General features: G+C 43.8%; 1 protein-coding gene across 7 annotated transcripts in view; it reads left to right on the top strand.

Moving 5' to 3' along the window:
* Positions 1–23,052, top strand: part of DNAAF11 (dynein axonemal assembly factor 11) — a 57,284-nt gene that overhangs the window by 22,204 nt on the left and 12,028 nt on the right. For 4 of the 7 annotated variants that reach the window (XR_015733446.1, XR_015733445.1, XM_087890898.1 and 1 more), the window contains exon 11: positions 5,640–5,725. The exons of the other annotated variants lie outside the window; for them this stretch is intronic. Coding sequence is in view for 2 of the 4 variants with exons in the window: in XM_087890898.1 (XP_087747024.1) it covers positions 5,640–5,725 (86 nt within the window). In the remaining 2 variants the exon portion in view is untranslated. The remainder of the gene's footprint in view (positions 1–5,639; positions 5,726–23,052) is intronic. 7 annotated transcript variants of the gene reach the window in all.

Genomic DNA, 23,052 nt, shown 5'->3' with positions numbered 1-23,052 from the left:
GGGCTCCGGAGGCTTTCCTTGAGCCTCTAGAGGGTGAAAACAGCCTCCCTAGGCTCCAGAGGCCCTCTAGAGGCTGTAAACGGGCCTGTTTCCTGCCTTCTCGAAGTTCCAGTAGGCCCGTTTTTCACCCTCCCCGAGCCTCCGCGCGCACCTTGCACATACCTGCATCCAAAATGGACCGCATGGGGACTCCTTGGAGGGTGTGGTGGGCGGGGCCAGCCAGGAATGGGATTTGGGGGTTTTCCGAACTGCAGAGAATCTTAGCTAAAGGTTCTCCCGAACCCTTGTGAACCCCCAGCAACCCCTCCCTCCCTCCCTCCCTCCCTCCTTTCCTTTCCTTTCCTTTCCTTCCTTCCCCTTTTCATCTTCCTTCCTTGTTTCCTCACTGCCTCCGTCCCCCTCCCTCCCCCCCTCCCTCCTTCCTTCCTTGCTTCCTCCGTCCCTCTCCCTCCCTCCCTCTTTCTGAATTTCTTCTGAAATGTGATTCCTCATCCAAGAGGCAGGTAGCCAACTTCCTTCAAGTTTTTGCCATCTGCCTTGTCTTCCTCATTAATTCAGGCAGTGCCTCTGCAGTGACAGGTTTGCAGCCTCATCAATGGCTGGAACCCTGCCTGAATTTTCTTCTTTGGAGCAACATCCCGCTCCTCCAAAACAAATTTCATTTAGCATCCATCTCTATTAGTTTCAGAAGGCCCATTTTGATAAATCGGCATGAACTCTTTAAGAATCCTTTGCAAAGATTTTGGAGATTTTATTTATTTTTTTTGACAATTGCATATTAAAATCCCCCATTGATTTATATTCTGGCTTTTCATGTTCTCCCATTTTTCTGCATTATCATGGGGTACGTATATTATTTTCCAGCCGGAAAAATATGTCACAAATCCCACAATGTGATGGAGCAAGTCTCAGGAGGCTTTTTCATTAGCATTTATACCATCAGAACTTCTTCCTTTGGGAAATCTTTGATGAATGACAGTGAAGAAATTGTCAGTACAGGTTTTTTGTTTGTTTGTTTGTTTGTTTTTTGCTTATTCATTTGAAAGAGCATTTTAAAAGCCATATGTGGCCAGCTAGAAATTCTCCTTTAGCATGCTGGAATTTTCTTCTACTTTCTCATGATCCCATTTTTTACTAGAAGCCTGTTGAAGTTACAGTTGAGTTTAGTGTTATCTCATTTATTTATTTATAAAGATTTTTTCCCCATGTTTATTACAAGTAACCGAAGGCGGTGAACATACCGAATACTCCTTCCTCCTCCTGTTTTCCCACAACAACCCCGTGAGGTGGGTTGGGCTGAGAGAGAGCGACTGGCACAAAGTCACCCACCGGCTTCCATTCCTAAGAATAACAGAGTTGGAAGGGACCTCTGAGGTCTTCTAGTCCAACCCCCTGGTCAAGCAGGAAAGCCTATACTGTTTCTGACAAATGGCCGTCCAATCTCTTTTTTAAAACACTGCTTGGAGCACCCACAGCTTCTAGAGGCAAGCCGTTCCTGGCCCAAAGTCATCCAATCAGCTTTCATGCCTAAGGTGGGACTACAACTCACAGTCTCCTAGTGATTGGCCTAATGTCATCCAATCAGCTTTCATGCCAAATGTAGGACTGGATCTCAGGGTCTCCTGGTTTCTAGCCCAGTACCTCAATCATTAGATAAAACTGGCTGTGTTCAAAAGGGAAAATGCTAAAACGGAGAAATGTAGGCAGAGAGGTTGCATGCAAAATCAGCTGATTTTTTTTTAACTGGGATGAGTTTTTGAATCTGGACATCTTTTTCCTTTCCTTTCCTTTCCTTTCCTTTCCTTTCCTTTCCTTTCCCTCTCTCTTTTCCTTTCCTTTCCTTTCCTTTCCTTTCCTTTCCTTTCCTTTCCTTTCCTTTCCTTCCCTTCCCTTCCCTTCCCTTTCCCTTCCCTTCCCTTCCCTTCCCTTCCTTTCCTTTCCCTTCCCTTCCCTTTCTCCTTCTCTTCCCTTCCCTTTCCCTTTCCCTTTTCCCTTCCCTTCTCCACTCAACCAAGCAAATCTACAGGATTTACAATTCTAAATTACGATTTCTAGCCCAGTCTTACTTCTAGAGAAGAAGCCAAGGAACAAGAGAGTTAGTACAGATGCATCAGAAGATCAAAGAATACCACCAATAAATCATGATTGCTTCAGGGATTATAGAAATGCCCTTGATTGTGTCAGCCATGTCCCTTAGGAAATGGGAATCCCAGAATATCTTTTCATCTTTACAGAAAATTTATACTCAGGGCGGCAACATGGCAGGACAACCTTGTTCCATGTTGACAAAAGCGTTGTCAGGCTCTCTCTCCTCTTCTTTATGCAACCTACATGATGAACACATTTTGTGGGAAGCTAGATTGGAAGGAGACAAACACGGCTTTAAAGCTGAAGGGAGAAACATCAATAACTTGCCCTGTAATGATGATAGAAGTAGTCCTTGTTTCACAACTGCTGTAATAGAACAATGTACGGCTTGAAATTCTTGGGGTTTGGATAGCTTAGAATTGCAATGCTTGCCGTCAGACGTAGGTCTTGCATACAAAATTGTACATAGAAATGTTTTACCTGTAAATGACATTTTTAGCTTTAATCGTAATGTAACGCATGTGAACAACCGCTTTAAACTTAATATAAACTTATATAAATTGGACTGTAAAAAAAACTGGTTTTTTGAAACAGAGTTGTCAAAGTCTGGAACATCTTAACCCGATTTAGTTGTCTCAGCCATTAACTTTCACAGTTTTAATTCTAACTTAACTTCTGTGGATCTCACCCCATATTAAGAGGTCCCTAAGGGTGTGCTTTTCATCCCAGTCACATTATTATTATTATTTTCATTTTGCTGGTTTGAATTTGTAATTTTCATTTGACGAATAAACATATTTAGATAGGTAGATAGATAGATAGATAGATAATGATAGATAGATAGATGATAGATAAATGATAGATGATTGATTGATTGATTGATAGATAGATAGATAGATGATAGATAATGATAAATAGATGATAGATAGATAATGATAGATGATATAGATAGATAGATAGATAGATAGATAGATAGATAGATAGATAGATAGAGTTAATAACCATTGATAGTTACAATGATTGTTAATGGGGATGAAAAAGGAACTTTGTGACTAAGCTTCATATTTATGACCTTTGCAGGTCTTTAATGAAAGGAAAGCTGATCAGGAGTACAGTCAGTTTCATTTAGCGACTGCTTCACTTTATGATGTAGGGAATGAAAACCAAGTTTAGCTTTGAAGAAACTGGATACAGTAGCTTACTGATTTTTTTGAACTCTTGTGCTCAAAAAGATTTGTGAGAATACAATATGGATAGCCAAGAAGACAAGTTGAAAATAACATCTTGGTATATAGGTATCTAAATAAAGTTGGACGTTTTGAGTAGGTTATTGATCCAGACTCCTAAAAATTAATACTGGAAACACTGTCCCACATGTGGGATAAATACAAAATACATAATCTTCTCTAAGATGGTGTCTGCTATATTTACAAGTGTTCTATTGTTTAATCTGTCATATTTATCTGGCATTTTCTCTCTCAGAGTTCTTTGATCTCTCACTAGGTCCCATCTTCCATTGTGCAAAATCTGTATTTTCCCCTATTTTCAGTTTCTAGTTTCCATTTCTTGTTTCTTTGGGTTTAAAACTGTATTTTTTTGCCTTTCTGGTGACTTTGTGGTACCAGAGATTATAAAGAGAATAAATTACGATATCAGTTAAATAAAAGCTCTTTATGTTTTCAGACAGACTTCTGTTAAGCCTGAAAATTAATATTCCTTCTTGTCTCAGAGGAAGTGAAAAGGGCAGAAAAGGGTTTTAGATGAATAGAACTAGACACTTTTCATCATTCAGCAAACCAAAAAACCCTCCCAAGATTTTAACATTTGTGCAGGGAGATATGCTTATATAGGTAACCCCAAAGCAAATCTAATATTTGTGCCATTCCTATAAGAGTTTGTTTGACGAGCTGAAAAGCAGTGTTGGAATAGATTCTTATATTGTTTTATTAACACAACTACTGTTGATTGGATAGGTTGTTCAATAAGATCAAAGCAATGATTTTTTTTAGTTGAACCCCTCTTCTTTTTTTTTTTAAAAAAAGCGTATGCTGAGTAGTAATTGGGAACTATTGAACTGTTGATTGGATGAATGTGTTGATTGCCGATTCATTGGAACTTCCTGTTGACTTCAGTAGAAAAAATAAAATTCATACAGTAAAGCTCAACCAAGTGAAAAACTAAACCTAGACCAAATCTGTACCCTGTCATTTTGGGAAAATGCCCATACCACCCTATAGAGCCATGATGGCAAACCTATGGCACATATGCCACAGGTGGCACGCATGCCACAGGTGGCACGCGTAGCCATATCAGTGGGCACGTGAGCTCAGCTTTGCCATGCATGCGTGTGCTGGCCAGCTGATTTTCGGGCCTTCTGGGCCCACCAGAAGTAGGGAAACAGGCTGTTTCCTGCCTCCGGAGGACCTTGGTGGGCGGTGGGGAAGGCCTGTTTTTATCTCTCCCCAGCCTCCAGAGCCTTTCTAGGAGTTTGGGGAGGGCGAAAACAGCCTTCCATACCCCCCCCGGAGGCCCTTCGGAGGCCAGAAACAGCCCGTTTGCCAACTTCTGGTGGGACCGGAAGGCTCGTTTTTTGCTGTCCCCAGCCTCCAGAGCCTTTCCAGGAGTCTGGGGAGGGCAAAAACAGCCTTCCCTCCCCGGAGAGCCTCCAGAGGCCTAAAACAGCCCGTTTGCCAACTTCCGGTCCCATTGTGCCTACCATGCCATTGCGTGCCAGGAGCGGGGGGAACGGGGGGGTCACATGTGTGCGGGGGCAGGGTGCATAGAATTATGGGTGTGGGCACACACGCGCACAACACCCGCTCCTGGCATGCAATGGCAAAAAGGTTAGCCATCACTGCTATAGAGTTTGTTTCCTTCCTTCCTTCCTTCCTTCCTTCCTTCCTTCCCTTCCCTTCCCTTCCCTTCCCTTCCCTTCCCTTCCCTTCCCTTCACTTCACTTCACTTCACTTCACTTCCCTTCCTCCTTCCCTCCCTTCCTGACACAGATATTCTATAACTTCATGAATATTCAGTCCAACTCTTTAGTACTTCCAGAAATGATTACTAAGTTAGTAGTCCAGATCTGGAGAATTTTGTATCAGATAGATCAATTCAGACTGAGTTATTTTTTATTTAAGTCCCCATTATAAAGATTTTTCAACCATTTGGAGGAATTCAAATCTCTATGAAGATTTGAAACAGGAAAGAGTTGAGGATTTTTATGACGGTCTGACTGAAATAGGTACCTCTCGGATGGGTTTAATTCTGGCTGGATAGCATTTTATATACTTTAATATGCAAACAACTTGGAAATAATTCTTTTGGAATCTTTATGTGTTACACGTAATAAATTCAAATGTACCTGCAGGTGGAGATGGAGAATTGTTTTCTGTACTTAGTTCATGCAAATGTTCTTTTGGGTGTTTGTTTTCCTAGTCTTAATGTTTTATTAAAATAATATTACGTAAAATATTTATGCTTCCATCCCCCCCCCCCATTTTTCCTGAAAGCTGCAATAAAACTAAGAAAATCAATTTATTATTCTCCCCCAGGCTAAAGATGTGGTAGTAGCTAGCCAAAAAGCATCCATTTCTGAGAAAACATTTGATCCCAGAAAACTGCAAAGAAATCTAAGAAGGTAATTGTGATTTCCCGCCCCCCTCCTTTGGCACCTCAATGTTACACTGAAAGCTGAAAATAAAGATTTATTGGCAAATACGGACAATATAATGCAATAGTTGTAATACTGGTTTTTGAGAAACGAAGTTTTATCTGAAGGGGGCTGACCAACAGTTTGTCCATAGGGAACCTGTTTAAACTTCTCTGCTTCAGTGGCTGAGTTAAAAAAGTTCCTACAACTGTAGGGAAATTGTATTTTTTTTTATTGTTTGTTCACCTTGTTATTGATTACGAATCCCATTTTCCCCTCTCTTCTAGCCAATGTTGAACTTTCCAGAAAGGGCTGTTTTGCATCATGCTAGATTAGGGTGGGCAACACATTACCCGTGGTGGGGAGGATCAAGATTTCCATCATTGTGAAAACAATAGTCCCCTGCATGAAACAAAGCAAAACAAATATATAACAGTAGAATCCTTTGTAGGTTAGCAAATGCCACACACACCCTTTGCATTTTTTCTAAGTATGTGTCATGCCCCCATCAGAGTCTGAATCTGAGATGGAAGACGAACAGCTGAGAGAGAGCGAGAGAGTGGCTCCGTTGGCTGTGGAGGAAACTGGGGAAGGGCAAAGTCAGGCTGGGCAGAGCAGGGGAGAGGTAGAACAAGGGAGAGGGGGTTCAGATGAAGACCAAGGGCCACCTCCTCCTCATCCTAGGGCACGCAGGGAAGAATGCAGAAGAGAGCAACTTGAGTTGCGTGGCTTACGAGGAAGGAAAGGGCCCCGATTCCCTTCACAAGACACACCTGGGGATGGAGTTTAAAGGAGAGACAGATGGGAGGGGCGTTTGTCGGGAACAAACACTGAATTAATCTGGTGTTGAGAGTTGTGGCCTGCATTCCTGGCATTCCCTCCCGACTGTTTGAATTACTGCAGTTGCTACTGTGTGCCTATCTTGTCTTGCTGGAATTATTCTTCCAGTCTGGGAATTCATTATCTTGCCGTGCTGGAGTGATTGATTGCAGTCATTCTGTTTACAGCGTTTGGGCTGGAGAATCTGCAGGTTTGTGGGAGAGCTTTTCTCCAGGCCGTAAAAGGGATGTTGGGGGCAGAGTTGGGGCCAATAAAGGGATTCCTACCAATTCTCTGGTTGTGTTGCCTTCGTGCCACGCCCCGGGTCATCACAGTATGGGAACCTTGGTGTTCTCTCTGCTTGGTTGTTTTCTTGCTAACATTTCATCACCATACTAGGTGACATCAACAATGCTAGAAGGGTTTGCTCTCTGTTTATGTACGAGTTACTTGCCCTGTCAGTGTTGGGGGTGTTCTTGATGGTTTCTTGATTAGGCTGTGGTTTACTCTTAGCTTGTTTGTCTGACTTGGTAATTCTTTGATTGGGGATATTGTTTACTTCTAGACCAGGGGTGTCAAACCTGATTTCATTGAGGGCCACATCAAGGGTTGTATTTGACCTCAGGGGGTCGGGGGTGGACATGGCTGGGGTGGGCATGGCCAGCTCGATGTCACACATGTTGGGGGCATCTGTGATGGCCAAGTGCTAAGGCAGGACTTCCCTCCCTCACTCTCATTATAATCTCCTTCCTTCCCTTCCTTCCTTCCTTCCTTCCTCCCTCCCTCCCTCTCTCCCTCCCTCCCACCCTCCCTCCCTCCCTCTTCTTATAATCTCCTTCCTTCCTTCCTTTTCTTCCTTTTCCTTCCTTTCTTCCTTTCTTCCTTCTTTCCTTCCTTCCTTCCTTCCTCCCTTCCTTTTCTTCTTTTTCCTTCCTTCCTTCCTTCCTTCCTTCTTTCCTTCCTTCCTTCCTCCCTGCCTGCCTGCCTTTTCTTCTTTTTCCTTGCCTCTTCATTTTCCTTTCTTCTTCCTTCTTTTTTCCTTGCTCTCTTCCCATCTTCCCTTCTTTTTCTTTGCCTTTCACTTTCTCCTTTCCTGTCCCTTCTTGGATGCTCAAATGCAAAAGGGAAAACATTTCTCCTTTTGTTTGGTTTTTAGTTTGTTTTGCTAGCCCTCTGCCAGCAAAAAGTGAAGGACTGGCCCGCGGTGCTTCTGCACACGACCCGCCTGAGCTCCGTTTTCGCTGGCAGAGGCACCGCGGACCAGTCCGCTGTTTCCTGGGCGCCCCCGCAGGCCAGATCTATGCAACCTGCCTTGAGTTTGACATGCCTGTTCTAGACTGTTGGTCTATTATTAATCTTGGCATATATCTCTGCTTATCTAGGTGTTGATTGCTGGTTTGGGTCTTTTTGTTTCTTTTTTGGCTTGTTGATTGTCTCTTTTGAATGGTGTGGAGATGTTGTTTATCTCTATGGGCCTGTTGTTGGCTCTTTTCCAAGCGAGGCACTCATTGATTCCATGCAGTGTCCTAAATGCCAAACTGTGACAACATACTGTGTATTTTTTAAATCATGCAAAGTAGATAGAATCTCACAAAACCTCATGTGAGTAATAACTCTTCCAGTTTTAGCGATCTTGTATAATTTGGGCCATTTTTAATGTTCCACTATTTATAGGAATGAGTGGGAGATAGCCAGGGGCACCACATATGTCACACCACTTGTGGGAGGTGCTTGGCTGACCCCTGTCGTCGAAAGTACTTGCTGTAAGGTGGACTAATTGTTGCAGTCTTGTTGCAGATGCATTTTAATATTGTTGCATTCGATCCTCTGAGTGTTTTCCTTCCTCCCAGCTCTTGTTGCAAAATTGTGAAAAGGAAAGGCAGTCTAAAAAAATATTTAAGAATCTGTACAGGGACGTGGTCTTTGCATGCATAGCTGATTTCTCTTTGCACTAATGTTCAACTCTTCAAAGTTCTTTGGAGAATCTAATTTCATGGAATCAATTTTGTTTGGTTTATGATGAACTGGAGTGGTTGTAATGTACTTGCAGATGTTAGGAACGTTGAATAGGTGAGCGCCAAAGAGCCCAGTCCTAATCAAAGGCATAACATAAATATCCAATTGTAGTTTAGATTGTGTTTTGATGGAATTTCATAGCATCCCATAATCTGCAAATGATGACCCCACAGGGCCCTGATGACGAACCTATGGCATGCGTGCCTGAAGTGGCACATGGAGCTATGTTGCTTGGCATGCGTGGCAGTGCCCGTTCCTCTTCTGGGTTTCTGGCGCACATGCGGGCACGACGATCAGCTGGCCTTTGTGCTTGCATCAGAGCTGGTCTTCCGTTTTCTGGCGTGAGCATGTGTGCTGGCCAGCTGATCAGTGCAGGCGCATGCGTGGCAGTAACCTGAAGACTTGCGGCAGTAAAGAAGAAACCGTGATAAAGAAGAAGAAACCGGAAGTACATTTTCCAGAGCACGCTCACCAGCTGATTGGCATGTGCGCATGCACAGCAGTAACCTGAAAACTCGTCAGCAGTAAAGAAGAAACCGTGGTAAAGAAGAAGAAACCGGAAGAAACCGCAAGTACATTCTCTGGCGCCCGCACGTCCCTGGGCAACTCCTATTCCTGTTCTCGGCCCAGGCAAGCGTGCATAAGCGTGCGCACATGCTCCCTTTTTGGTACTCGGTGCCGAAAAGGTTCGCCATCACCGCCATAGGGGCTTATTAAAAAAATGCTCTAAACATGATGTTGGTCTGCTCTAATATCAAGGATGATATTCAGGGTTTCCTTTTCACATAGGTTGCTCCTAGGTTTAATTGTTTGCATCTTCAGCTAGTGGGGAATTGCCACCATGCAAAATTTGACTATACTGGAACAAACTCAACTTTCTTGGTCTTCCTAATTTTGAATATTGGTCCCTAACTGGGTTTTTTGTTTGTTTGTTTGTTACATAGGCAATAAACTGCTCTCGTCTCCATATTACAGCATAGCATCATTATCTACTGGGCTCCAGAGTAACAAACAAACAAAGGAGGAGCTGGGAATCACTAACGGGGAAGAGTGATTAATAAGCTAATTCAGAGTCATAATACAGGTTTTGCAAATGTGTCAGGGAGAGAGCAGTTAATTACTTTACAGGGATGATAATTTGTACGGCATTTTCTGTAATATTAAATTCACTTTATCAAACAGCTTAATAGCAGACCAGGACCTAGCTACAGAGATAATAATAATGAAAAAAAAAGAATAATCTTCTCCCTGACTCACTAAAAGACGAGCTAGATGCTACTTTAATTGCGTGAATTCGGCATTTTTATTATTATTATTATATAACCCTGAGCAGCTTCCCTAGGAAGACTGAGCAATCTCCAAACCAGAGCAAAGAGAGGGGCAAAAAAAAAAAAGAGAGAGAGAGAGAGAGAGAGAGAGAGAGAGAGAGAGAGATGGAAAGGATTAAAGAGGAGATATTGGAGAGAAACAATTCAAAGGGTGGGAAGATAATTCAACTTTCTTTCTAATTACTATTCCTTCGGAGTCTCAGCATTAAGTGGGGAACGTACTTCTAACAATTCTCACTTTGGGGGAGTGGGGGGGGGAGAGAGAAAAAGAGAAAAGCTAACACCTGTATTTCCTGCAGATAACAGCAGGTAACAAATGAATTCTCTTAAGCTTCAAATATGCTGACGCAATCAGTCGTAAAAAGATTTTCAGTCCATTTCCCCCATAGGATAGAAGTGACCACAATCTATATCTACCGAAAGGTGATTATATTTGTCACAGTTTGGAGGAGACCCACATACTAGGAAAAAGTATTTGCAGGGATGTTGCACAATAAATAGAATTAGTTATCAAAGGAATCTTTTTTTCAAAGAGGCGTAGGAAGTTAGAGCACTCACCAATCTCCTAGGAAAATGAGATATTTTAGGAAATATTAAAAAGGAGGCAGAAACTCAGACCCACACCCCTTTATCAATGGGCCATTAAGGCCTGGGCCAGTCTATTCTACATAACAAAGATCTACCTTCTTCAGGCAGAGCCAGAGTAGGAATTGCCCAAAGCCCTTTCATTACATCATCACCCAGCAAGAGTCAACCAAGCCTGGGACTCAGAACAGACTACAGAATTGCCCCTGCATGGCCCCATGGGAGTCTGACAACCAATCAGAACACAGGCTCAAATTCAAAGCCCAACAGAGGGCATAAAATCCAGGCACTCTCAGCATCTCAGCCCTTTTTCTGCCCAGGATCTCAAGCCACGTGATCCTGTTCATCAATAAACCTTCTTTCCAAGCAACTTCCATGAATCCAGTGTCTTTTTTTCCCCACATGGAACTGAACCCAGATGGACATTTCTTCCAACAGAGATTAAAGGTTGTTTTCCAACAAGGGAAAAAAAACAAGGAATTTCAATGTTCGTTGAAGGAAGAATAAGAACCGGCTTCCTTTGTAAACCTGGAGTCTTAAATGTTCGATTCTCCAATCAATGCTGCCCACCTCCACCCACTCAGAGATGGGATTCAGCAGGTTCTGACCAGTTCTGGAGAACTGGTAGCGGAAATTTTGAGTAGTTCGGAGAACCGGTAAATACCACCTCTAACTGGCCCCACCCCCATCTATTCTCTGCCTCCCAAGTCCCAGCTGATCAGGAGGGAATGGGGATTTTGCAGTAACGTTCCCCAGGAGTGGGGAGGGAATGGGGATTTTGCAGTAACCTTCCCCTGGAGTGGGGAGGGAATAGGGATTTTGTAGTATCCTTCCCCTGGAGTAGGGTGGGAATATAGATTTTACAGTATCCTTCCCCTGCCACACCCACCAAGCCACAGCATGCCCATCAAGCCATGCCCATAGAATTGGTAGTAAAAAAAATAATAATCCCAACACTGCCTCCACTCACGCTTGGCACAAAAAGGAAAGTCATTTGCATTAGTTCCAAGGACTTGAGTTGTGTGTGTGTTTGCAAGCGTGTAAGTGTATGCATAGGTGTATCTCTCACATTTTAGAAGTGCTGATGTAAGAGGACTAGACAGTTGTAGTGGGTTATTAAAAACTGCCAATGAGGCAGAAAATTCAAGCTCGAATGAGAAATGGAGAAGGGATCCAGGTTTGATTGCAGTTTTGCAGCAGGCAACCGTAACCTGGTTTTGTGATCATCCTCTCTTAGCAGAGAGTTGTGTCTTGTGGGCATTTTGCAATCTCATAGCATCTAGACCACTGCGGGAAACTAGACTGCATGATAACCGGGCTGGGAGATTCTGGGGCCAAATAAAAGAGAATATATGTGGCTCAAGGTTGAATTGTTGGTTCTTGGAAATTCGCTGAGCTTGGCTGTTTTCTTGAGGACATTTCAGTACCAAGCTAGGTAACAAAATCAGGGCGATATAGAGTGGGGTTTGCCAGCTATTTATTAATAGCAGCTTGCCCTGCCAGTCTTGGTTGGGGTGCAGTTTTTCCTTGGTGGTGTGTTTATTTATGTAAAATATTTATATAGCTGCCCATTTTCTAACCAGTCTGAATTGGCCCCCAATCAAAAATTCCTGGATTGTGGTATTGTTCCTTCCTGATTGCTTATTTGGGGCTCTTTTTAATTCGGTTGTTTATTTCGTGCTGATATTTATTTGGTGCTGTTTCCCACTTATAGTGCGGGTGCATTCTAGGCTGTTTATTTTCCTTTTTGGGGCTTTTGTTTATCATTTAAATGGTAAGTAAATAAGGTTTTTATCTGCACGCCTCCACTGAGTTGTCTGAATGTCAAGGAATTCCTGAGCACTTTGAGAATCTGGGAGTTATAGTCTCAATACAGATAGTCCTCAATTTACGTCCAGTTTGAGCCCAAAATTTCTACGGCTAAGTGAGACAGTTATTAAGTGAGTTTTTCCATGGCTCAGTAATACAATGGAATACAATGTAACTCAGCAATAATGTAATACAGTAATAGCTTTGTCCCAAAGGTACTTTTTCAGGAGGCAACTGGACTTTCTTGGTTTTTCCTTTGAAGACGTTTCGCTTCTCATCCAAGAAGCTTCTTCAGCTCTGACAGGATAGTAGGGGAATGGAAGGATTTATATTCCTTGCAGACAACTGGTCATCAGCATCCTTTTAGAGGGTTGTTGAAGCACTTGGAGGTTTATCTGTGTCCTCAGGGCCACCTGAGTAGTGCTAAAAGTTCCTGTAGTCTGCAATTTCCACCATACCCTCTAGAAATCCATTCCTGATTCCCACACCATTCCAAGAGCGTTCATCCCAAATTGTATAGCTAAACGTCTGTAGAGATTCTCAGTCATCCAGGTCATAGTTGTCCCAAAGGTGACTCTGAGGACACAGATAAACCTCCAAGTGCTTCAACGACCCTCTAAAAGGATGCAAATGGCCAGCTATCTGCAAGGAATATACATCCTTCCATTCCTCCACTATCCTGTCAGAGCTGAAGAAGCTTCTTGGATGAGAGACGAAATGTCTTCAAAAGAAAAAAAACAAGAAAGTCCAGTTGCCTCCTGAAAAAGCATCTTTGGGACAACCATGACCTGGATGACTAAGCTTTGGGTTCAACAGTGTTGGTGTTCTGGGTTCATTTTTTCTGTTTGCATCTCCTTCTTGCCTCACAATTTTTGCTAGGCAGCCATAATATTATTTATTCCATTCTTAGTTCTTTGCAGACTTAATCAGTGTTTTTCACTTGCCCGGAGCTGGATGCTTAGCCAGCACTCTTGTGTCATCTGCTGAAGAGGATAATCATCATGTTCTGACCACAATGAACCATAGCAGAACCTCATGTAAGCAGTCAGGCAGGTCACCTTGTGAACAAGCGGAAAGTTGGACACAGACATTATACAGACAGTCCTCGAGGTACGACTACGATTGAGCCCCAAATTTCTGTTGCTAAGCGAGACATCTGCTCAGTCAGTTTTGACCCATTTTCCGAGCTCTCTTGCCTCAGATTTGAAGTGAATCACTGCAGTAGATAAATTAGTAATCAGGTTGTTAAGAGAATCTGGCTTCCCCATTGGCTTTGCTCGTCAGAAGGTCGCCAAAGGGATCGTGATCGTGGGACACATTAACGGTCATAAGTATGAGTCAGTTGCCAAGCATCTGGATTTTGATCACATGGTCATGGGGATGCTGGAAAGTTCATAACTGTGAAAAACGATCATAAGTCACTTTTTCCAGTGCCGTTGTAACTTTGAAAGGTCACTAAACGAACGTAAGTCGAGGACTATCTCTACAGTGGAACAGGGGAGCCTGGCGTGCTATGGTTCAGGGACTCGCAAAGAATTGGACACCACTTAGCTACTGAACAAACCACCACAAGCCATTACAACCTGGCTTCTTTAATTGATCCCTGGGGATGAACGGGAATTAATTTAATTGATAATTGGTCATGGGTTCCATGCCATTGAATCCAAGACATCTCCAAGCAGCCTGTTAAACATTTCCTGCGGGCTCCGTCTTTTGATGAACCAGAATGATCCTCCGTGGTGTAGGAAGTTAGTACCCACCCCTTTCCTAGAAGAATGAAATATTTTAGGAAATATTAAAAAGGCAGAATATTATGTTTCCCTGTATGAGAAATGGAGAAGCATGTTTTAAAGACGAAGCAGCTCCCATCTTCCTGCCCCCACCCTTTGTCAATGGGCCAGAGGCAGAAACTCAATCTTTGTCAATGGACCATCATCTGCAACACAATAGGACCCATCTAGCAACAGAAACTCACCACATGGCACCTGGGAAGATTACATCAGCCAGCAAGGCTATCTAAGACCCCCACCCCCTGGGAGTCTGACAACCAATCAGGATACTCTTTCTGGGCCCCAAGAAGTTCAAAGCAAGAGAGAACATAAAACCCGGGGACTCACTGCGTCTCGCCCCTTTTTCTGTTCAGGAACTCAAACCATGTGATCCTGTCCACCATTAAACCATCTTTCCAAGCAGTCTCCATGTTTCCAGTGTCTTTTTCCCCACTTGGAGCTGAACCCAGAAGGATATTTCTTCTAACACTGGGAAATCCAGTTACCATTCCACTGCGGACGGCATCCTTCATGTGGTTGTTTTAAGCGAATCTATTTTTTAGAGAAACTTGTGATCAGGATTATTCTGACTGGTTGAGGAAGAGGCTTCATGTTCTAAGTCAGGGATGTCAAACTCAAGGCCCGTGGGCCAGATCCAGTCTACAGGATGCTTAGATTTGGCCCGTGGGGCAGCCTGGAAAAAGCAAAGGATTGGCCCGTGGTGCCTCTGCCAGCAAAAATGGAGCTGGGGGGGGGGCGTGTGGCCCCCCCCGCACCCCATTTTTGGCCGCAACAGCCACCTGCAGCCCTTGGCTAACAAAACCAAAGCTTGGGCTCTGTTTTCACTGGCAGAGGGCTGCTGGAGGCTGTCGCAGCCAAAAATGGGGTGCAGGGGGACCGTGCGGCGGGCCCCAAGCTCTGATTTCATTGGCAAAGGGCTATCAAAACAAACTAAAAAGAAAACAAAAGGAGAAATGCTTCCCCTTTTGCGCTTGAGCATGCAAGAAGAGACAGGAAAGGAGAAAGGGAAAGAGGAAAGAAAGAAAAAAGAAGGGAAGATGGGAAGAGAGCAAGGAAAGAAAAATAAGGAAAGAGGGGAAGGAAGAAGAAAGGAGTGTTGGAAGAAACATCCTTCTAGGTTCTGCTCTGTAGGAAGTTAGCACCCACCCCTTTCCTGGAAGAGTGAAATATTTTAGGAAATATGAAAAAGGCAGAATATTATATTTCCCTGGATGAGAAATGGATAAGCATATTTTAAAGCAGCTCCCATCTTCCTGCCCCCACCCTTTGTCAATGGGCCATTAAGGCTTGGGCCAGTCTATTCTACATAACAAAGATCTACCTCCTTCAGGCAGAAACCATAGTAGGAATTGCCGAAGATCCAACAAAGATAGCCCTCTACACAATAGCAACAGAAACTAACACAATGGGACCCATCTAGCCGAGGCTCACCACAAGGCACCTGGGAAGATTGCATCAGCCAGCAAGGCCCCCACCCCCTGGGAGTCTGACAACCAATCAGGATACTCTTTTGGGGCCCCAAGAAATGCAGAGCCAGAGAGAGCATAAAAACCTGAGAATTTACTGTATCTGCCCTTTTCTGTTCAGGAACTCAAGCCATGTGATCCTGTCCACCATTAAACCATCTTTCCAAGCAGTCTCCATGTCTCCAGTGTCTGTTTTCCCCACTTGGAGCAGAACCTAGAAGGATGTTTCTTCCAACAGCTCCAAGTGGGGAAATAGACACTGGAAACATGGAGACTGCTTGGAAAGATGGTTTAATGGTGGACAGGATCACATGGCTTGAGCTCCTAAACAGAAAAGGGGCAGATACAGAAAATCCTCAGGTTTTTTATGCTCTCTCTGGCTCTGCATTTCTTGGGGCCCCGAAAGAGTATCCTGATTGGTTGTCAGACTCCCAGGGGGTGGGGGTTTTAGCTAGCCTTGCTGGCTGATGTAATCTTCCCAGGTGCCATGTGGTGAGCCTCTGTCTAGATGGGTCCCATTGTGTTAGTTTCTGTTGCTATTGTGTTGTAAATGTCCTTTGACAAAGGATTGGGTTTCTGCCTCTGTCCCATTAACAAAGAGTGGGGGGCAGGAAGGTGGGAGCTGCTTTGCCTGTAAAACATGCTTCTCCCAGGGAAATATAATATTCTGCCTTTTTCATATTTCCTAAAATATTTCACTCTTCCAGGAAAGGGATGGGTGCTAACTTCCTACCGGAGAATGAAGAGGAAAGGAAAAGGAAGGGAGGAAAGGAAAGAAGGAAGGAAGGAAGGAGATTATGAGAGTGAGGGAGGGTCTCGGGGAAGCCCTGCCTTAGGACTTGGCCCCCGACATGAGTGACGACATGAGTGACGTCAAGCTGGCCACGTCCTTCTGGCCATACACATCCCGGCCCTCCAAGGTCAAACACAACCCTGATACGGCCCTCAATGAAATCTGGTTTGGCACCCTTGCTCTAAGTCAAAGTCATAACACACTTTTTGCAAAGAGTTGGGAAGGCAGCAATTTGATTTGCCTTTCCGGAACGGCCATCTATACTTTCCTGCCATTTCAAAAACCACATTATTAAAAAGAATTTAATAGCATGCAAACTCTAGCTGGGGAGCTTTAAAAATGAATACCTCTCAAACTTTTTGAGCCTGTAACTTCTCACTAAAAGCCAAACTGGTTGTTATGTTAATTGCATGAATTCAGCGAGCATTATGTTAATAGCAACTCTGGGAAAGCCTGAGCAACCCCTGACTAGGTGGGTGGGGATAAAAATAAAATAAAAGGGTTGCTTTTTTACTTCTCGTGGCCCTTTCTCCCTTCCTCCCACCCCCCCAAAATTAAAATGTCTTTCAAAACGCTCCTTGCATTTCAATAGAAACTTCCACCGGTATCGCTGGAGTTTTAAGTTTCATTTTCAAAGTAAGTATAGGTAGTTCTCCACTTACAAACATTCATTCAATGACCGTTCAAAGTTACAATGGCACTGAAAAAATGGACTTATGACCAGTACTCACACTTACAGTATGATTGTTGCAGCATCCCCCCCCAAGTCACGTGATCAAGGTTTGGGTGCTTGGCAACTGGCGTGTTGTTTACGATGGTTGAAGCATCCCCGTGTAGGAAGTTAGCACCCACCCCTCTCCTAGAAGAATGAAATATTTTAGGAAATATTAAAAAGGCAGAATATTATGTTTCCCTGGATGAGAAATGGAGAAACATGTTTTAAAGACGAAGCAGGTCCCACCTTCCTGCCTCCCCCCCCACCCTTGTCAATGGGCCAGAGGCAGAAACCCAATCCCCCCCTCATTGCCAGTGGACCATCATCTGCAATACAATAGGACCCATCTAAACAGAAACTCACCACATGGCATCTGGGAAGATTGCATCAGTCAGCAATTCTAGCCCAGACCCCCACCCCCTGGGAGTCTGACAACCAATCAGGATACTCTTTCGGGGCCCCAAGAAATGCAGAGCCAGAGAGAGCATAAAAACCCAAGGATTTTCTGTATCTGCCCTTTTTTCTGTTCAGGAGCTCAAGCCATGTGATCCCGTCCACCATTAAACCATCTTTCCAAGCAGTCTCCATGTTTCCAGTGTCTTTTTCCCCACTTGGAGCTGAACCCAGAAGGATATTTCTTCCAACACCAGAAAGTCAATGAGGGAGACAGATCACCTAACGACTGCTTGATTCACTTAACCACTGAAGTGACACGCTTGTCACAACCATGGCCAAAGGCCGTCAAATGGGGCACGACTCGCTTAACAACTGCCTTGCTTAGAGGTGACAATTTTGGGATCAGTTATAGTCGTAGGTCAAGGACTACCTGAAACACCTTCCAAAAATACCTTTTGTTGGGAGACAGAAGAAAAGAAAGGTGGTTTTCCTGCTTCTCTCTTGTTCTGATGGTAATTCAGGTTTCCCTTCTTTGAGTCTGTAGAGATTCTCAAGTCATCAGGTCAGTGGTGGGTTTCAGAATTTTTTACTACTGTGGGTGTGGTTGGTGGGCGTGGCTTGGTGGGCGTGGCAGGGGAAGGATACTGTAAAATCTCCATTCCTGTTGTGGCTCCATTGCCTGAGCCTGGGCCATCGACAGATGCAGACTCTGAGAGTGAGGGGGAGGAGTTGGCAAGGCCTCCCTCTCCAGGACCCTCCTCTCTGGCAATGCCTCTGGAGGACACCGAAGGCCAAACGATAGGCTCAGAGCCAAGCACATCCCCGCAGCCACAGGTGGACAGCGACGAGGAAGATAAGTGCTGGCTGGACCCTCGGCAGAGGCGCAGGGAGAAGCGTGCGCAGCAGAGGGGAAGGCATGCCAGAGATTAGCTGAGTCACTGGACCACACCCCACAGGATATAAATGTGGGTGTGGTGGCCGGTTCAGTTTGTGATGAGCAAAAACTGGAATTACTCCATGATCTCTGCGTTACTGGACTTTGCCTGCTTTATCGGACTGCATTTGGACTAATCCTTGTATTATTGACACTCTGCCTGTTTTATCGGAATGCTGCAGTCTAATCTTTGTTTTGTGTGAGTAAAGTCTGAATTGGCAGCTAGCCACTGGGTTGCTGCCAGCTTTATCATCAAAGAGTTTTGTCATGTGGCTTATTAACTCCGGGCTGTCTGTGGGGGTGTGTGCGTGGTACGGGGACAGAACAATTCCCACCCCACTCCAGGGGAAGGTTACTGCAAAATCCCCATTTCCTCCCAATCAGCTTGGGACTTGGGAGGCAGAGAATAGATGGGGGCAGGGCCAGTCAGCATTTTTACTACCAGTTCTCCAAACTACTCAAAATTCTGCTACCGGTTCTCCAGAACTGGTTACCTCTGATGTGAAACCCACCTCTGATCCAGGTTATGGTTGTCCCAAAGGTGCTTTTTCTGGAGGCAACTGGACTTCCAAGAAGTCCCTTGGCTTTGGGACAACCATGCAAACGACCAGCTGTCTGCAAGGAGTATAAATCCTTCCATTCTCCCACTATCCTGTCAGAGCTGAAGAAGCTTCTTGGATGAGAAGAGAAACGTCTTCAGAAGAAAAAAAAACAAGAAAGTCCAGTTGCCTCCTGAAAAAAGCACCTTTTGGCTTCCCTGCTTTGATTTTTCTTTTGGTAATGGAAATAATGTTGATGAACTGTCTTGAGTGCAACTAAAAACAGATCTTGTGTGTCTCTGACTCCACTGGTGAAATCCAATTTTTTTTACTACCGGTTCTGTGGGCATGGCTTGGTGAGCATGGCAGGAGAAGAATACTGCAAAATCTCCATTCCCACCCCACTCCAGGGGAAGGATACTGCAAAATCCCCATTCCCTCCCCACTCCTGGGGGAAGGATATTGCAAAATCCCCATTCCCACCCCACTCTGGGGCCAGCCAGAGGTGGTATTTGCCGGTTCTCCGAACTACTCAACATTTTCGCTACCGGTTCTCCAGAACCTGTCAGAACCTGCTGGATTTCACCCCTGCCTGACTCCCACAGTTGTGCTGTGCCACTGGCAAGGAGAATTGCACCTTGCTGTGATGTGAATCCCGTAGATATATATTACCGGTTTTCATGTTCTTAATCAGGTAATTAGAAAAACTTTTGGCAGATGATTACCTTGCAGAATCTGACATTGGCAATTTAGCGTGATGGGAAAGTGCCAGCTCTCCAATTCTGGGCCAAATGAAAGGTGTTTAGCCAAGGTTCAAATGCAGTAACTGACCCCGAGCAAGCTCCTTGCTGTCTACTTAAGAGGCAGAGCAAGAAATAGGCCCAGAAGAGCAAAGCACTTTGATCCTTTCCTAATTCCTTTTCATTTTGTGGGGGGAAACAGGAGGGAGGTGTGATGGATACGTTCACTGCCTTGAGTTATTGGTAGAGAATCAGTTTGGACTAGTGGTTAAGGAATCAGTCTAGAGCAGTGGTGAAATTCAATTTTTTTTACTGCCGATTCTGTGGGCGTGGCTTGGTAGGCGAGGCAGGGGAAGGATACTGCAAAATCTCCATTCCCTCCCCAATTCAAGGGAAGGACACTGCAAAATCCCCATTCCCTCCCCACTCCTGGGGGAAGGATATTGCAAAATCTCCATTCCCACCCTACTCTGGGGCCAGCCAAAGGTGGCGTTTGCCGGTTCTCCGAACTACTCAAAATTTCCGCTACTGGTTCTCCGAACTCCTCAAAATTTCTGCAGAGATTCACTTAACAACCGTGGCAAGAAAGGTCGTAAAATGGGGCAAGCCTCACTTAACCAATGTCTCGCTTAGCAAAAGAAATTTTGGGCTCAATGGTGGTCGTAAATTGAGGACTATCTGTATTTATAAAAATAATAAAAGTGAGATGCAAAGAAATAAACAATGGGAAAACAAATAGTTGTGTTTCAAAGAGAAATCTGTTTGCTTCCTTCACACAAAATGGGATTTTCTTTCTCATGGAGGTCACCGTCCCTGCTTTTCTGCTTTCAATGGAAGAAACACTTTTGGGGAAATGCATAAAGTTTGGTGTGAACAAAGCAAGGAGAGAAAACCACATAGTTCCTTTCTCTTCCATCTGAATCCCCTTCCCTTTGTTATAGCTTCAGATTTTATGGCGTACAAGTAGTCTGGACCATTTGTTTAGTAACCATTCAAAGTTACAACATTGGAAAAAAAGTGACTTATGACTGTTTTTCACACAACCGTTGCAGCATCTCTATGGTCAGGTGATCAAAATTAGGAGCCTGGATAGCTCAGCAGACTAATGCATTGTAATTTAACTCCAGCTGTCTGCAATTAGTAAGTTCGAATCTCGCCAGGCTCAAGGTTGACTCAGCCTTCCATCCTTTCTAAGGTAGGTAAATTGAGGACCCAGTTTGTGGGGGCAATAAGCTGACTTTGTAAAAATATACAAAAGTATGAAGGCTACTGCTTAGCGCATTGTAAGCCACCCTGAGTCTCCGGAGAAGGGTGGCATATAAATCAAATTTAAAAAAAAAAAATTCAGATGCTTGGCACCCGGCTCGTATTTATGACGGTTGCAGGGTCCCAGAAGCCAGACTCACCTAACAGCTGGGTTATTACTTTTAACAACTGCAGTAATTCACTCAACAACTGTGGCAAGAAAGGTTGGGGGGAAAGGGGGCAAAGCTCACTTTATAACTGTCTCGCTTAGCAACTTTGTAAATTTGGGGCTCAATTGTGGTTGTAAGTCAAGGACTACCTGGATTCAAGTCTGTCTTGGTAGCACTGCCTGAATAGCAGTATGTTGGGGACAAGGCACCCACAGCTAACCTGGATCGTGAAAAGACAGCACACAAACACAAACACACACACACAAACACAGGCTATTGTGGCACAAATCCTGTCCTCAGGTTCTTGGCATTCCAACTTCTGATGCAATATCAAATTACAATAGTGGCCAAAATTGTGGAAACCTTTTCGGAAAAGTGTATTTTTGAGGCTTGATGGCTAATAACACCAGTGTTTTTTGGAGTTTCAAGATAATCCTATTCCACTGCTGGAATGGCCTGGGAATAGCCCAGACCTTCATCCAATGGAAAATCTATGGAGCCAACTAAACTTGTTAGTCAGAAGCAACCCAGCAATAAAACCCAGTTAATAGAAGCAATCCTTCAATCTTGGTTTCACATTAGAACAGCTGCAGAACTCAAAGACTTGGTTCACTCCATGGGAAGACGTTATAAGGCCATAATTCATGCTAAAGGTTACCCAACTAAGGATTAACTGACACGGTGATCATTTTTTTAGATCTCATTTTTTTCTATGGTGATCATTTTTGTATATCTTATTTTTTCTATGTGTTTCACTTTTCTTCTTTGTACTGTAACTGCTATTCTAATGGCAAATCCTTCATAAAAGTTATTGCATTACATTCTTGATTAAATTATCTTTCCATTGATATATCATCTTATGGTACTACTCAAAAAAAAATAAAAGTAGTTTTAGAAAATACACTTTTCCCAAAAGGTTTCCACAATTTTGGCCACTACTGTATACAAGTTGCAGTGTTTTCATCATGAGGCAACATTTTGTAACTCCACACTCTACCAGATGCCCATGAAGACAGTTTCATAGAAATAAATACAGTGCATAGTAATGCGATTTCAGTAGGATGTGTTTGTCTTGTTTACTTGTTTGCCAGGAAACTCTCATACTATCAAGGCTAAAAAATCTTGGACCAAGGTATGATTTCATGGGTGCGAGATAGGAATATAGCAGGTTTAACAGGCATAATGTAATTTTACATAACACAATCTGCCATGGTAACATCTTAAGCAAGCCAATGAGTGGGTACCTGCGTTATATTATAAAGTTATAACTCTCCAGCTTCCAATCTCTGCTTACTCATCTCCCGACTTTCATCAAGCATAGCTTACACTCTGTTGAAAAGTCATTTTAAGCAGCATTAGTAGACACAATTACATACATCTTTCTTCTATCTTGACAGGAAACAAAGTATTGGTTGTAGAATCTATGTTAGCTAATTATATCTGACAATCTCTAAAATTTTTGGAGAGAATGGTGCTTTTTTTCCCCCCCAAGAGGCAACTGGACTTTCTGTTTTTTCTTTGAAGACATTTCACTTCTCATGAAGGAAGCTTCTTCAGCTCTGACAGGATGGTGGGGAATGGAAGGATTTATTACTCCTTGCAGACAGCTGGTCATTTGCTTTGACCCCTTTTAGTGGGTCATTAAGGTCACCTGGAGGTTTATCTGTGTCCTCAGGGTCACCTGAGTGGGGCAAATTGGTATGGAGCCTTCTTGGAACTGTTGAAAGGACTGTGTTGTAGACTGGAGATAGATGATGTCATATCCCTCCCCCTTCTGTTGAGAGAGGGCTGTTCAATTCTGACATAGATGGCCTCTTTGACCCCTCTTTCAAACCAGCGATCCTCTCTGTCCAAAATATGGATGTCGTTGTCTTCAAAAGAGCGGCCTGTGTCTTTTAAATGCAGATGGACTGCAGAATCTTCTCCTGATGGGTTTGTTCTCCTATGTTGTGCCATGCGTTTATGAAGTG

This window comes from Pantherophis guttatus, chromosome 3 (assembly GCF_059756535.1).
Source record: "Pantherophis guttatus breed Tessera chromosome 3, ASM5975653v1, whole genome shotgun sequence".
Lineage (NCBI taxonomy): Eukaryota > Metazoa > Chordata > Lepidosauria > Squamata > Colubridae > Pantherophis > Pantherophis guttatus.
Note: the sequence above shows the minus strand (reverse complement) of the source record. Positions and strands in the feature narration are given on the sequence as shown.